The 15,421-nt window shown below is 32.5% G+C and overlaps 2 protein-coding genes across 2 annotated transcripts; both read left to right on the top strand.

Annotated features, from left to right (window-relative positions):
- The first annotated feature begins 6,618 nt into the window (after window positions 1-6,618).
- Window positions 6,619-8,518, top strand: LOC146912587 (7-deoxyloganetin glucosyltransferase-like). The gene is made up of 2 exons (XM_085722152.1): window positions 6,619-7,150; window positions 7,441-8,518. Exons 1-2 carry the CDS (start codon window positions 6,625-6,627, stop codon window positions 8,370-8,372), a joined length of 1,458 nt encoding a protein of 485 aa, XP_085578278.1. The 5' UTR covers window positions 6,619-6,624; the 3' UTR covers window positions 8,373-8,518.
- Window positions 8,519-12,820: 4,302 nt separating this feature from the next.
- Window positions 12,821-14,660, top strand: LOC146912586 (7-deoxyloganetin glucosyltransferase-like). The gene is made up of 2 exons (XM_085717908.1): window positions 12,821-13,361; window positions 13,604-14,660. Exons 1-2 carry the CDS (start codon window positions 12,842-12,844, stop codon window positions 14,539-14,541), a joined length of 1,458 nt encoding a protein of 485 aa, XP_085574034.1. The 5' UTR covers window positions 12,821-12,841; the 3' UTR covers window positions 14,542-14,660.
- The last annotated feature ends 761 nt before the right edge of the window (window positions 14,661-15,421 follow it).

The raw sequence follows: 15,421 nt of genomic DNA, 5'->3' as shown, positions 1-15,421 counted from the left end.
GCTAGTGATCAAACTGAAGATAGTGATTCTAAGGTAGATGATCAAGGTGTGTTGAGGTTTCGAGGTAGGATATGTATTCCAGATAATGATGAGATAAAGAAGATGATTCTTGAAGAGAGTCATAGGAGTAGTTTAAGTATCCATCCGGGAGCTACAAAGATGTATCATGACTTAAAGAAGTTGTTTTGGTGGTCTGGATTGAAACGCGATGTAGCAAAATTTGTGTACTCTTGTTTGATTTGTCAGAAGTCAAAGGTAGAACATCAAAAACCTGCTGGATTGATGACACCTTTAGATGTACCAGAATGGAAATGGGATAGTATATCCATGGATTTTTTGTGACGAGTTTTCCGAATACTCCTAAAGGGAATGACGCCATTTGGGTGATTGTTGATAGATTGACAAAGTCGGCACACTTCATTCCGATCAATATTAGTTTTCCTGTAGCTCAGTTGGCAGAAATTTATGTTCGAGACATTGTGAAGCTGCATGGTGTTCCTTCAAGCATTGTGTCAGATAGAGATCCAAGATTTACTTCTAGATTAAGGAAGAGTTTACAAGAGGCTTTAGGCTCTAAGTTGAGATTGAGTTCGGCTTATCATCCCCAAACAGATGGTCAGTCGGAAAGAACAATTCAGTCACTCGAAGATTTGTTGAGAGTATGTGTACTTGAGCAAGGTGGAACTTGGGATAGTCATCTCCCGTTGATAGAGTTCACTTATAATAACAGTTATCATTCAAGTATTGGAATGGCACCTTTCGAGGCATTGTATGGTCGGAGGTGTAGGACTCCGTTGTGTTGGTTTGAAACAGGTGAAAGTGTGGTTTTAGGACCAGAAATTGTTCAACTGACTACTGAGAAGGTGAAAATGATTCAAGAAAAGATGAAAGCATCACAGAATCGACAAAAGAGTTACCATGATAAGCGTAGGGAAGGCCTTGAGTTTCAAGAGGGAGACCATGTGTTCTTGAGGGTTACCCCAACGATCGCTGTTGGTCGTGCATTGAAGTCAAAGAAGTTGACTCTGAAGTTTATTGGTCCGTATCAGATATCAGTAAGAGTCGGGAAGGTGGCATACCGAGTGGGTTTACCACCGCATTTATCAAATTTACATGATGTGTTTCATGTGTCGCGGCTGAGAAAGTATGTTCCGGACCCGTCCCATGTGATTCAGAGGGATGATGTGCAAGTTAGAGACAACCTTACGGTGGAGACCTTACCTTTGAGGATTGATGATCGCAAGGTGAAAACGTTGAGAGGCAAGGAGATACCTCTAGTAAGAGTTGTTTGGAGTGGAGTAACTGGTGACAGCTTGACGTGGGAGCTAGAGAGTAAGATGATGGAGTCTTATCCAGAGTTGTTTGCTTGAGGTAAATTTTCGAGGACGAAAATTCTATAAGTAGGGGAGAGTTGTAACACCCGTCTTAATTATTTAATTAATTTAATGAAGTATAATATATATATATATATATATGTATATATGATTATATGATTTATAGATGAATTATGTGATTTGCTAGATTGATGTGAGGTATATGATGTTGTGAATTATTATGTTGAGTGACTTATTTCATTGCTAAATAAGATAAGATATGAAAAGAAAATAAAAAAAAAATATTAGATTGGGCTGTGATGTGAAAAGAGTATTTTTAGAGGTGTAAAGAGAAATTAGAAGTGAGGTTATAAATAGAAGGAGTTAGGTTGAGAAAAGTTTTTTACGCAGAACGTACGTTTTTGGAGAAAAGGGAGAAAAAGTCAGAAAGAGAGAAGAACAAGAGGAGGCTGTCGATTTTCATCTATTACCAGGTAAGGGTGAGACCAACTTTCAATATTATTAAGAGTATAATTCTGTAGAATGAATTTAACATGTTTAGGTTGAGTTTTGGTGAGAATTGGGATTAGGGTTAAAAGACCGATTTGATGATTAAACCATGAAAAGATGTTAGATTGATGCAAAATTAGTGTACAGACCTTAGATATACATTAGGGTGTTAATTAGATGCTGTTTTGGTGTTAGAATCATGAAGAGAGATGAAAAGTTGAAGTTTTTAGGTTTCTGCCCGAGCCTGAACTGTTTTCGCTCGCAACTGCGAGCTAACCCAGTGAACTCGCCATTACGAGTAAATCAACTCGCCACTGCGAGTTACCCCTTCACTCGCCATTGCGAGCTATGTACTCGCCGTTACGAGTAACCCTGTTAGTTGTCCAAAATTGTTGTTCCATGCAATTCTTTCGCACGTGTAGTTATGAGTTGACTTAGAAGTGAGAATGAGAGTTGTTAGGACATTTCCAGAATGTCCAGAAGCCTGTTTAGATGACTGAGATTATTAGTAAGGATGCATGAGTGATATTATGATGTTTTATGATAATTATGTTGATGTAATCCATTCCTTAAATGATGTTGATGCATTCAAGTATTATTATATGCTGTATCTTGCTACTGTTTTCTGTTGTTGACTGTTAATGTCTTGAAGTTGCATGAGTCGGTCTAAGTTGTCATGATTTAAGAAGTTCTTCATTTTAATGGAATTGTATAAAATATTCACGTTGTTGTCTAAGTTGTAGGAAGATCGAGTCCATTGCATACTCATTAAAGTTGGGGGCTTTAGGCCCGACAGCCTTGTACTCATTAAAGTTGGGGGCTTTAGGCCCGGCAGCCTTTGTGCTCAAACTACGTTGGGGGCTTTAAGCCCGGCAGCTTTATGCTCACACGTTGAAGAGCCTAATTACGCTCATTTATGTTGTTGATTAGTACCACATGCATTTGCATATCAAGAAGTTTCACGATGGTTTAAGTTGTTAAGTTGTTAAGTTGATAAGAGTTGCATTGTCAAGTTGAGTCGTGTTGTCGAGTCAAGTGTTAAGTTGAACATGATATTTAATGATGATGACATTTGATGATGGTTAAGTTGACAATATGCTAAGTGATAAATGTTTGATATGCTAATAATGTTTTATGTTGTTAAATGCATTTTAATGAATTATATGCTTAATTTATTAACTGTGAAATCTTACCCCCTTCTGCTTGAAAATGTTGCCCTTCGTATGGGTAACTTGCAGGTAATAAAGACTAGAGGCGTACGTGAGTGGACTCCTCACATTTTGTCTAGGTGCTCTGATACGTAACGGGATGGGGGCTTGCTTTTACTTATGTTCCTTACGTGTCTTTATGAACTTTTTATGAATAAATGTCGAACTAAAATTATGAGATTTCGGATGAGGCCTGCGTGCCAAGACTTTTAGTATGTTGAACTATTTCCGCTGCATGATTTTAGATTTTTGATGTTAAATATTGAGAGATAATTCGTATTATCCATTTTATGATTTTTAAGAAGTATGTGACATTCCGTTATGATTTAGAATACTCTGATTTAAATGAAATTTTTATGTTGGGAAAAACGGGGTGTTACAGTGGAAGGAAGGCTTATAAGAATTGTTAGGTACTACCCATATCAACAAGATGCATCTTCTTTTCAGTAGCTCATTCCATAAGAACTCCACAGTTAAGCGTGCTTGACTTGGAGCAATTTTGGGATGGGTGACCTACCGGGAAGTTTCCCGATAAGCGTGCGAGTGAGGACAAAACACGCTGAAAAGACTCGTGTTGGTTTGTGGGGTTAGTCGGCAATCCTAAAAGCAGTCTGGGATGTTACAAAATGGTATCAGAGCGGACCTCTCCCAGTACGGTGTGGTTTGGGGACGAACCAGGCGGAAGCTGGTGGGCATGTAACACCCACGACGTGACTTTCGATATCCCGCCAGTTGGATACGAAAGGTTCCCGCCAGTTGGAACGGGCACTATCCGTAAGGATGACCCCACGTTAATAAGAGGAACCGAATCACATTGAAATGAGAGGGATCCGGAGGCCGTGTAGGTATGGGACTACATGGTTGAAGGAAGGCTTATAAGAATTGTTAGGTACTACCCATATCAACATGATGCATCTTCTTTTCGGTAGCTCATTCCATAAGAACTCCACAGTTAAGCGTGCTTGACTTGGAGCAATTTTGGGATGGGTGACCTACCGTGAAGTTTCCCGGTAAGCGTGCGAGTGAGGACAAAACACGCTGAAAAGACTCGTGTTGGTTGGTTTGTGGGGTTAGTCGGCAATCCTAAAAGCAGTCTGGGATGTTACATCAGTCTGGGATGTTACATCAACTGTTTACATCAACTGTCACGTTTTCTCCTTTGAAAAAAAAAACTGCCATGCTTTATTTTATTTTTTAACTAGTAATAAACCCGTGCGGTTACGCACGGGTCACGTAACATTGTGGCAATCATATAAAAAAATTACATTGTTAGTACTATCAAATGTTTTTTTTTCATATATTATATATAAAAAAATGTTAAATATTTGAATCGCGTATGTTGTTGGATTTTATTTTCTTATGTACACGAAAACAAATTTTAATACACACATATAAGAAAGTCAATAAAATAAAATTTTTAAAACTCATGATTATTTTCAAAATATCAACATCAATGTTGTGTTTCTATTAAACAACTTTTTATTTTATATGCAAAACACTGTTCAATGTTTTCACTGTACCCGTTGTAGATTTTATGTGATTTATCTGCAGAAATAATTTTTTATGTTAATATATGAGAAAGTTGATATGATAAAATCATAGAAACTCATTAATATTGTCAAAATATAAACATTAATATAGTGTTTCTAATGAATAAATTTTTATTTTATATGCAAAACACCGTTCAATATTTGCACCGCTCCCGTTGCAGATTTTATGTGTTTATATATGCATAAATAAATTTTTATGTACATATATGAGAAAATGGATAAGATAAAAATTTTAAAACTCGTGACTATTTTCAAAATATCAACATCGATGTAATGTTTCTATTAAATAACTTTTTGTTTTATATTTAAAACACCGATAAATATTTGCACCGCACTCGTTGAAGATTTTATATACTTATATATGCAGAAGATTTTTTTTTAACAATATGTAATAGTCAATATGATAAAATTTAGAAAATTCGTGACTATTTTTAAAATATCAACATAACTGTATTGTTTCTCCAAAATACCGTTAAATATTTACACCGCACTCATTGTAGACTTTATGTGCTTATATCTCCAAATTCAAATTTTATGTATACTGATATGAGAAAGTTTATATGCTTAAATTTTGAAAACTAATGATTATTTAAAAAAATTTAACATTATTGTATCGTTTCTATTAATTTTTTAAATATGCAAATTATTAAGATTAAGAGATTAAAATAGATGAGAACAAAATGACGATATAGAGAATTAGTTAGGTTTGGAAGTGATAAATTTGAAAAATGAAGATACATAGAGAATTAGGCTAGAAAGATAAACAAAAATATATATAATAATTTTTTCAAAATGAATAAATTTGTATTTTATTTTGTAAAATGACGATGAAACCCATAAAATTAAGAAGATTGTGAGGATAATTATGAAATTTTACTCGAGTAAGATTTTCTAATTTTTTCTTATTATAGTATTAGTAGTAAAAGTAGATATTTAAATTTGTTGTGTGGAATTGAAAAAATGGTTGTCCGTAATTATCATGATTTTGACTTTTTTTTTTAAGAAATATATTGTTTTTTTAATAATTTTTTTATATATTGTTTTTAATTAAAAAACAAATAATGTTTTAAAAGTATTCCAAAAACTTATTAATTTTGCATCCTAAAAAATAAATATTTATGGGTTGAATTTGATGTGAAATTTTAATTGTTAAAAGCCCTATAGTGTAAATTAATTAAGATTGTATACCTAAATATAATTAAATAAAAATTAAAAGTTACCTTATTAAAATTGATTTTTTTTATAGAAAAATTGACTCATTTATTTGATGGAAAATGATATAGAGCACGACAACAGTTTTCGTGCATGTTGCACGACAAGGTTATTCTCTCTTTTATTTGATGAGAAATCACAAATTATATCTTGTGAGTTGTGATAGTGTTATGTACTGTAGATCAATCCTATCCTATTAATTAATATTTAAATAAACTCTCATGGTTTATACTTTATCCCACCGAAGAAAATACTGCTTTGGAGTGTAGTGGTATTGATGATCATAGTGACCATAGCAACAAAGAATATTGATGCTTATTTTTTGTTTTTAGTATTTACTTTATTGTTTTACTATTAATACATATAAACTAGCATCAATATTCAAGGCTATTCATTGAGCAAATTGTATGTAGCAGCGTGTCGTGCAATTTCGTTGGAAAGGGAGTCGTACCATATAGCACAGCTCTTGTTTGATATTTAATGTTACATTTGTATATTACATTTTGATTGGTTGATATCTTGAAAGGGTAAATACCCCCTAAACAAGAGAGGGTAATCTAGGCCTCACCGATTGTTAGACATTAATTCCAGTCAAGCCTTGGAATAAACAGCAACACCTTTGTATTTACCATTCAAGGAAAACTGACATTACAAATTCATTAACAAATCACTTGAGTAACTTGCAAAATATTTATCTCAAGCATCGGTTTCAAATTCATCACATCTGTTTCCAAATATTTATCTCAATTAATTGCTGTTTAATATTGATATTATTGTATCACTACATATTTGTTATTATACTATGTAATTTGCATAAGAAAAATATCAAAGATGAGTAACTTTGCAGAAAAAAAGCCACATGCAGTGTTGACTCCATTTCCAGCTCAAGGTCATATCAATGCATTGTTGAAACTTGGAAAACTTCTTCACCTTAGAGGCTTTCACATAACCTTTGTCAACACCGAATACAATCACAAACGTTTGCTCAAATCAAGGGGTCCAAAAGCCTTTGATGGTTTCACTGATTTTACCTTTGAAAGCATTCCAGATGGTTTAACTCCAATGGAAGGTGATGATGATGATGCAAGTCAAGACTTATTCTCTCTTACTCAATCAATCATGACGAACTTTCACCACTTCTTTGATGAATTTCTTGATAAACTTCATGACTCTGCCACTGCTGGTCATATCCCTCCAGTTACTTGCATAGTTTCTGATTGTTACATGCCATTTACTGTAGATGCTGCCGAAGAACGTGCACTCCCAATTGTTCTCTTCTCCCCATGTAGTGCATGTTATTTTTTCTCTACTTCTCACATTCCTAAACTATTTCAAAATGGTGTGCTACCACTCAAAGGTATATCATTTATGTTTTTTTTCCTAAGAGATGTGTTTTAACGTATGTTTTAATATCAAGGTTTTATAAAAAAAAAAAAAATGTCTATATATGAACGCAATATTCCGAAGATAGACATTGTAATGTCTTTGTAATTGCATTTAGTTTGAGGTTGCATCAACCACATTTGGTCGCGATTATATGATGAAACTATTAACCACAATCATTATTGCAAATGTGATTTTAAACCTTGATATATCTTTTACATATATAAACATCAAGCTATTGATTTTTGCAATTGTGATATGCAGATGAGAATTATCTAACAGATGGTTACTTGGACACTAAAGTTGACTGGATTCCAGGTTTGAAAAACTTTAGATTTAAGGACCTTCCTGATTTAATTAAGGTAAAAGATCCTAATCACTTGATGTTAAAATATACAAATGAAGTGACAGATAAATGTCAAAGAACATCTGCTTTTGTTATCAATACTTCTAATGAACTTGAGAGTGATGTTATGAATACTCTCTATTCTATATTCCCTTCTCTATACACCATTGGTCCATTGGCTTCTTTTTTAAATCAAAGTCCACAAAATCACTTGGAAACTTTAGACTCTAATCTTTGGAAAGAAGATACTAAATGTCTTGAATGGCTTGAATCAAAAGAACCAAAATCTGTTGTTTATGTAAATTTTGGTAGTATCACAATTATGTCTCAAGAGAAACTCATAGAGTTTGCTTGGGGTTTTGCCAATAGCAAGAAAAACTTTTTGTGGATTATTAGACCTAATCTTGTCATTGGTGGCTCAGTGGTGTTGTCATCTGAGTATTTGAAAGAAATTTCAAATAGAGGCCTAATAGCAAGTTGGTGTCCACAAGAGAAAGTGTTGAACCACCCTTCAATTGGCGGATTCTTGACTCATTGCGGATGGAACTCAACCATTGAAAGTGTATGTGCTGGAGTGCCAATGTTGTGTTGGCCATTCTTTGCCGATCAGCCACCTAACCGTAGAATTATTTGCAATGAATGGGAGATTGGACTAGAAATCGATACCAATGTGAAGAGAGAAGAGGTGGAAAGGTTAATCAATGAATTGTTGGTGGGAGAGAAAGGAAAGAAGATGAGGCAAAAGGCCATGGAGTTGAAGAAGAAGGCAGAGGAGAACACAAGACCTGGTGGTTGTTCATACATGAACTTGGACAAAGTGATTAAGGAGGTCTTGCTTAAACAAAATTAGATTAATGTGATCTTTTCTTATTGGATTTATTTCTTTTGCAAGCAAGCACAAACAATGCATAATTTAGAAATTTTAATTGTATCTAAATTGCAAGCAATCACAGACCTTGTATTTTTTACTATGCATTGTTTCAAAAGGGTTTAACATCATGTGAACCTTTTTTATTTTTGGTAATAACACCATGGGAAGCTTTATATAATTTTCCAAGGAATTTATCAAGCATCCTTTATTTTGTGTTATGAAAGGATTTTTTTTGCAAATTTTTATAGGTTCAATTGTTTTACCTAATTTTTGTTTAAATGTAGAAGTGTTGGATGGCATCCTTAAGAAAACAAACCCTAAGATTTTGTACTTGTCCTAGACCTATGGGAGAAATATAAAACAAATTTAGTTTCTTAAATTTTATCTTTTTGGTCAAAAAATATTTTGGGTGGGTTGAGTTTCTAGGCTGGTTTATGGTTATAATAGACTTCATGGTTTAGAGTGACAGATGTATTTTAAGATCATCTATCAAACATATCATCACACTGGAATTGGAAGTTGAACTCACACCGTTGTAAACTATGTGTTAATTTTTTACCCATTAAATCAACCTTCATCGGCAGCTTCATAATTTTATTATAAGCTTTCATTGAAACATTCTTGATTCTAGAATTTTGTGGGGATCAAATTGTCTACATATTATTTTCTTGGATGGACCTAATGTCTCTTACATGATGTATCAAGTGATCTTAGGGTATAGTAACTACAAGTGATGAAACAAGAAATGAAGACTAGCAAAATAGTTAGCTACTTGTTCATTCGTGCTATGAGTTGCACATCACACAACTTTGATATAGTAATAAGGGAAATGCTAACACGTGTTCTTAGGGCACATATTAGTATATCAAAGATAGAAGTTATGTATTATAAAAAGTGAGCCAATTTATTTCTCAAAATTATAAAAAATTACTTTTTTCAGTAAGTATTTACTATTTGGGAAATCCTTAACATATGTCGCATGACGCTAGTAATACTTGTTGCTGTCAATTTTGCATCTCAAAAGTTCAAGCCTAAACACTGTAACACCTCCTCCCATCCCTTCAAGATCGACAACAAAACAAAAATCATAATCACACACATATCACAATTCTTCTACAAGGTCTCATACAAGAGAATAACATTTGGTTTATACGAACAAATGAGGTCTTTTAACTTTCAAACAGCACTCGAGCTATCAAGACTACGAAAGCTCCAGCTAGTAATACTCATTTCTTTTGGCAGGTCTAATAATCATCAGATTCTGCCATTACATCAACACTACAGAATATTACTAAATCTAAATAGAAAATAAAATTTGACTTAGTAACATTTGAAAAAATGTTAGGTAAAGGATACGTCACTAAATGGCTTTAGTAACATTCACTAAAAATGTTACATAATTAGCAGGTAATTTTTAGCCAATATCAAGCTAACAATCCATCAAAACTGGCATTTTCCTCTCTCCCCCCAGCCACCAATATTTACATACATTAACAAACAACACAAGATTTACACACATTAACAACACTTTTTCCCCACATCTCAAACAGATTGTATAACGCTTTAAAAAAATTCTTTCCCAGCCTATGAAGCACGGACACTCCTCGGATTAGGCATGTCCCGGTGTCGGACACGTGTCGTGTCCGACACCGATACGACACCGACACTTGTAATTACACTGAATTATGTGATTTTTTCAAATTATTAGCTGTGTCGGCGTGTTAGTGTCTGTGTCGTGTCCGGTGTCCGTGTCCGTATCCGTGCTTCATAGTTCCCAGCAAATCAACAAAGGTTAAAAATCCAATATTTTATTACAAAAAGTACAAGAGACAGATTGTATATATAGTTTGGTTTTCATTGAGAATGAACCTAGCAGAATGTTGAATACCATATCTGTGATAAGAAGAATCTCTCCCATTAGCACCAACATCGCCACCACCACCTGCTTCTGCATCAACATTACTCCCGGCCTTGTCTCAACCGTAGAATTATACGCACACTAGTAATGGGAGTTTAATTCACGCCGTTTTAAGACATAAGTTAATTTTTTACCAACTAAATCATTTTTTATTTGCAGCTTTTAAATTTTATTATAAGCTTTCATTGAAATATTCTTCTTGATTTAAGGATGTTAGAATTTTGTGGGGATCAAATTGACAACTTTTATTTTTGTTGAATGGACCTAATTAATGTCTCTTATGTTAGTTTTAAACACATTGTCAATCAAATGAAGAGTGGAGAGTCACATCAGCCTTGTTGCAATTCAACAATGTCAAAAAAAAAATATTAAAATAAGGATTAATATGTTTCGGTTAATTTTTATAAAAGATTAAAATTGCCTCTTTTTATTTTCTTCTCGAGGACTAATCTAGGTTATGTGTTTTGTGAGGGATTAAAACGAGACTTCAGTTAAAAAAATCTCTTTAGTGGTTGTAAGTAAAAGGCTAAATTACATCAGAAGTTTTTTAAGTTATTTAATGGTAACAAGTTGATTTTAAGTTTTTCCTTATCATTTAGATCCTTTAAGTTAATTACAAGTTGGTCATTAAAGTTTTTCTATATCAAATAGGTTTTTTAAGTTATTTAACCATAGCAATTTAAAAGATTACATATCTTAAAAACATAAGTTATTCGATGTTTAAAGGACTTAAATGGTACAAAAAATACTTAAAACTAACTTGTTACAATTAAATAACTTCAAGAACTTGTACGAAAAAACTTAAAAGATTAACCAGTAATAATTAAATAACTTACCGTTGAATTTTGGCTCTCTTGTGGTAAACGGTGGAAGTTCATACAAATAGCATGGGGACCTTAATTGAATGAATCAAATCATGCCCTCTTACAAGGAAAGATGAAGAATGTGATCAATTTATAGAAAAGGAGTTCATAATATTATATTTTTCACTTAAAATTTAAAATTTATATTTGATTTTTATTGATTTAATGATTAAAACTCAAAAAGTTAAATAATATTTATTTTATATATTAAGTGTTATATAATTTAATTAGAATACATCACATACCTATCTTCTTCTTCTTTTTTAAGTCAAACTAACTCACTGAAATTGACATAAAAAATAATAGAAAGTAACACATTTCAAGGTCCCAAAACATATCTATTTATTATATTATATTATATTAATTATATTAATAATATATTTTAAGGTATAGAAGAAAGCTAATTAAAGATTAGTCAAAAAAAAAAACTAATTAATGAAGCATCCTCAAAGAATTTTACTAACATGGCAACACTAGTCAGCCTCAAGATTCCTTTGAACAAAAATAATTGAATTTCGAATTTTGCAATAAAGTAAATCAAAACACTAATTTTTAAAAGTAAATCAAAAGACTAACTTTTTACTCAGAAAAAATGACTACTTTAAAAATATCTAAGTAAATAAATTTTTTTAAGGGAAGTAAACAAAATTTTAAACTATCGAAATATAAAATACTTGGGATTGAAATATTGAATCATCAGCTAATACAGCAGCAAGAAAATAAGATAAGATGAAGGATCTCAATATGGTCTTCTATCTTTTTTACTGAAATAAAATAATAAACTTAAGTGGAGGATTTTATAAAGAAAGTTTAATTCTCTTTCAAAAAAATATAAAGTTTAATTTGTAGAAAAATCATCAAATATGGATATTTATCTTAATTAGAAAAATCTGATTTTCACACTGGATTGATGATAAATTCATAAAGATTGAGTATCATATTCCATGAATTGTTTAATTTGTAGAGAAAAAAAACATCAAAAAAAAAATCAAATATGGATATTTATCTTAATTAGAAAAATCTGATTTTCACACTGGATAGAAAAATCTGATTTTCACACTGGATTAATGATAAATTCATATAATGATAAATTCATAAATATTGAGTATCATATTCCATCAATTTTTTTTTTGGTGGTGGCCATTGAGTATCATATTCCATCAATTGTTTATTGTTTTTTTTTTTTTTGGTGGTGGCCGAGGTTTGAACCCCTGACCTTGCATTATGCATTGTCCATACCAACTGAGTTATGCTCACGAGGACCATCAATTGTTTAATTTGTAGAATAAAACAACAAATATGGATATTTAATTATCTTAATTAGAAAAAATCGGATTTTCACTAAATTAATGATAAATTCATAAATATTGAGTATCATATTCCATGAATGTTTTCCCTTAAATAATTTTTTTTATCTCCACCGATAAATATTTTCCCTTAAATAATTTTTTTAGGGGTATTATTTTAATAATTGAAAATTATTAACATAATAGAAAAAATATATATGAATTAGACAGTAATTTGAATGACTCTATAGGGAAAATATATATGAATTAGACTATAATTTTTTACATTATATAATAGATCATAGATATGTAACATTACATACTCAGTTTTGTTTTCTTAGTTTTCTAACCCACTTTAACATTTGATTAAAAAAATCAGTTATGAGTAATTTTGCAAACACAAAGCCACATGCTGTGTTGATTCCATGTCCATCCCAAGGCCATATCAATGCATTGTTGAAACTAGGAAAACTACTTCACCTTAGAGGCTTTCACATAACCTTTGTCAACACTGAATACAATCACAAATGCTTGCTCAATTCAAGAGGTCCTAATTCTCTTGATGGTTTCACTGACTTTAACTTTGAGACCATTCCAAATGGTTTTACTACAATGGAAAGTGGTGATGTTTTTCAAGACGTACACTTATTTTTTCAATCAATCATGACGAGCTTCCTTCAACCCTTTGGTGAACTTCTTACAAGACTTGATGCTGATGCCACTGCTGGTCTTGTTCCGCCAGTTACTTGCATAGTTTCTGATTGTTACATGCCATTTACAGTGGATGCCGCTGAAGAAAGTGCACTCCCAATCGTTCTCTTTTCCCCGGTCAGTGCATGTTGCTCACTCACTACTTCTCACATTCCTAAATTGTTTCAGAATGGTGTGCTGCCACTCAAAGGTATATCATCTTTGTTCCCTTTTTCTTCCTAAGAGAGGTTTGTTGTGTGTGCGCGCACGTATCTGATAATGTCAAGGTTTTTTTTAAAAATTCTAACAGATGGATATTTATACCTTGATTAACTATAATATGATATGGTGAAACAATTAAGTACAATCATTATTGCAAATGTGATTTTATACCTTGATATATATTTATGTATATGACTTCAAGCTATTGACTTTTTCAACTATGATATGCAGATGAGATTTATCTAACAGATGGATATTTGGACACTAAAGTTGACTGGATTCCAGGTTTGAAAAACTTCAGATTGAAGGATTTTCCTGAAACAATAAAGATAAAAGATCCTAATAACTTGTTGATAAAATTTGTCAGTGAAATGACAGATAAATGTCACAAAGCTTCTGCTATTATTTTGAATACTTCTAATGAACTTGAAAGTGATGTTATGAATGAACTCTATTCTGTATTCCCTTCTCTATACACCATTGGTCCACTTTCTTCTTTTTTAAATCAAAGTCCACAAAATCACCTGGCATCTTTAAATTCCAATCTTTGGAAAGAAGATACTAAATGTCTTGAGTGGCTTGAATCAAAAGAACCAGGATCTGTTGTCTATGTAAATTTTGGCAGCGTCACAGTTATGACTCCTGATCAACTGTTAGAGTTTGCTTGGGGTTTGGCAAATAGCAAGCAACCTTTTTTGTGGATCATTAGGCCGGATCTTGTCATTGGCGGCTCGTTTATTTTGTCATCTGAGTTTGAGAATGAAATTTCAGATAGAGGCCTAATCGCGAGTTGGTGTCCGCAAGAGGAAGTACTGAACCACCCTTCAATTGGTGGATTCTTGACTCATTGTGGATGGAATTCAACCACTGAAAGCATATGCGCTGGAGTGCCAATGTTGTGTTGGCCATTCTTTGGTGATCAGCCAGCAAACTGTAGATTTATTTGCAACGAATGGGAGATTGGACTTGAAATCGACAAAGATGTGAAGAGAGATGAGGTGGAGAAGTTGGTCAACGAATTGATGGTTGGAGAGAAAGGAAAGAAGATGAGGCAAAAGATCATGGAATTCAAGAAGAAGGTGGAGGAGGATACCAGACCTGGAGGTGTTTCATACAAGAACTTAGACAAAGTGATTAAGGATGTCTTGCTTAAAAAAATATTAAAGTGATATTTTCTTTTAGAAAACATTTCTTTGATAAGCAAAAATAATGCATAGTTTAGAAGTTCTAGTTTTATGCAATCACAAACCTTGTATTCTTTTCTATGCACTCTTTCAATCAATATTCAATAAGGGTTTCACAACAACACTGACTTTTTTTTTTGTGGTGGTCGGGGTTTGAACCCCGGACCTTGCATAGTTTTATGCATTGTCCATACAACTGAGCTAAGCTCACAGGGACAATTTATTTATAACTTAATCAACGCATTTTAAATATGTGGTTAATTCAATTCATTTTGTTCCTGCAAAAAAAAAATTCAATTCATTTTGTAGTTAATGATTTTTTTTTGTTTATAAGATTAGTTTCTTTTTCTTTCCTTTTTTTGAGTAAAAGCAAGATTAATTCATATCATCCAAAATCAAAGAGTACATAGTTTTTACATGATAGAAAATATGGAGGCAAAGATGTGATAAAGAAGTTCTAGCAATATTATGAAGCAACCTTATTTGCTTGCCTCCGAAAAACGACACTACAAAGTCTGGATTGCTATTCAAGAAACTTCTACATTGAACAATAAGATCACCAAGCTCATTATGAGGTGTTGGTGTGATTTGATGATCTAAACCAGAGTCTTACTATTTGTTTCAAATAGAACCGGGTGCATTCCATTTGACATTTGTTGTAGCCATTTTTTGATATTCTAGCAAAGCAATGATAAAAAAAGTACATGGTGATAACTTGTAAATACAGTCTTTGGTAAATTCATTTCATTAAATAGTTAACGAATTACAACATCTTGTTATATGTATTAACTATCAATAGAACAGCGTAATATTTGAAATGTGTTAATGAAGAAATGAAAAAATAAACAATGTTGTGTGTCAAAAA

The sequence above is a fragment of the Medicago sativa genome, chromosome 6, assembly GCF_051527215.1.
Source record: "Medicago sativa cultivar Bolivia chromosome 6, Bolivia_mono, whole genome shotgun sequence".
In the NCBI taxonomy this organism is placed as follows: Eukaryota; Viridiplantae; Streptophyta; class Magnoliopsida; order Fabales; family Fabaceae; genus Medicago; species Medicago sativa.
The sequence above is the reverse complement of the archived record's forward strand: the minus strand, read 5'-3'. Positions and strand labels throughout refer to the sequence as shown.

Bases quoted from the DNA above. Each gene is read 5' to 3' on its own strand.
- LOC146912587 (XM_085722152.1), top strand. From the start codon at position 6,625: ATGAGTAACTTTGCAGAAAAAAAGCCACATGCAGTGTTGACTCCATTT. The intron at 7,151-7,440 runs GTATATCATTTA...TGTGATATGCAG, and splicing joins TGGTGTGCTACCACTCAAAG to ATGAGAATTATCTAACAGAT.
- LOC146912586 (XM_085717908.1), top strand. From the start codon at position 12,842: ATGAGTAATTTTGCAAACACAAAGCCACATGCTGTGTTGATTCCATGT. The intron at 13,362-13,603 runs GTATATCATCTT...TATGATATGCAG, and splicing joins TGGTGTGCTGCCACTCAAAG to ATGAGATTTATCTAACAGAT.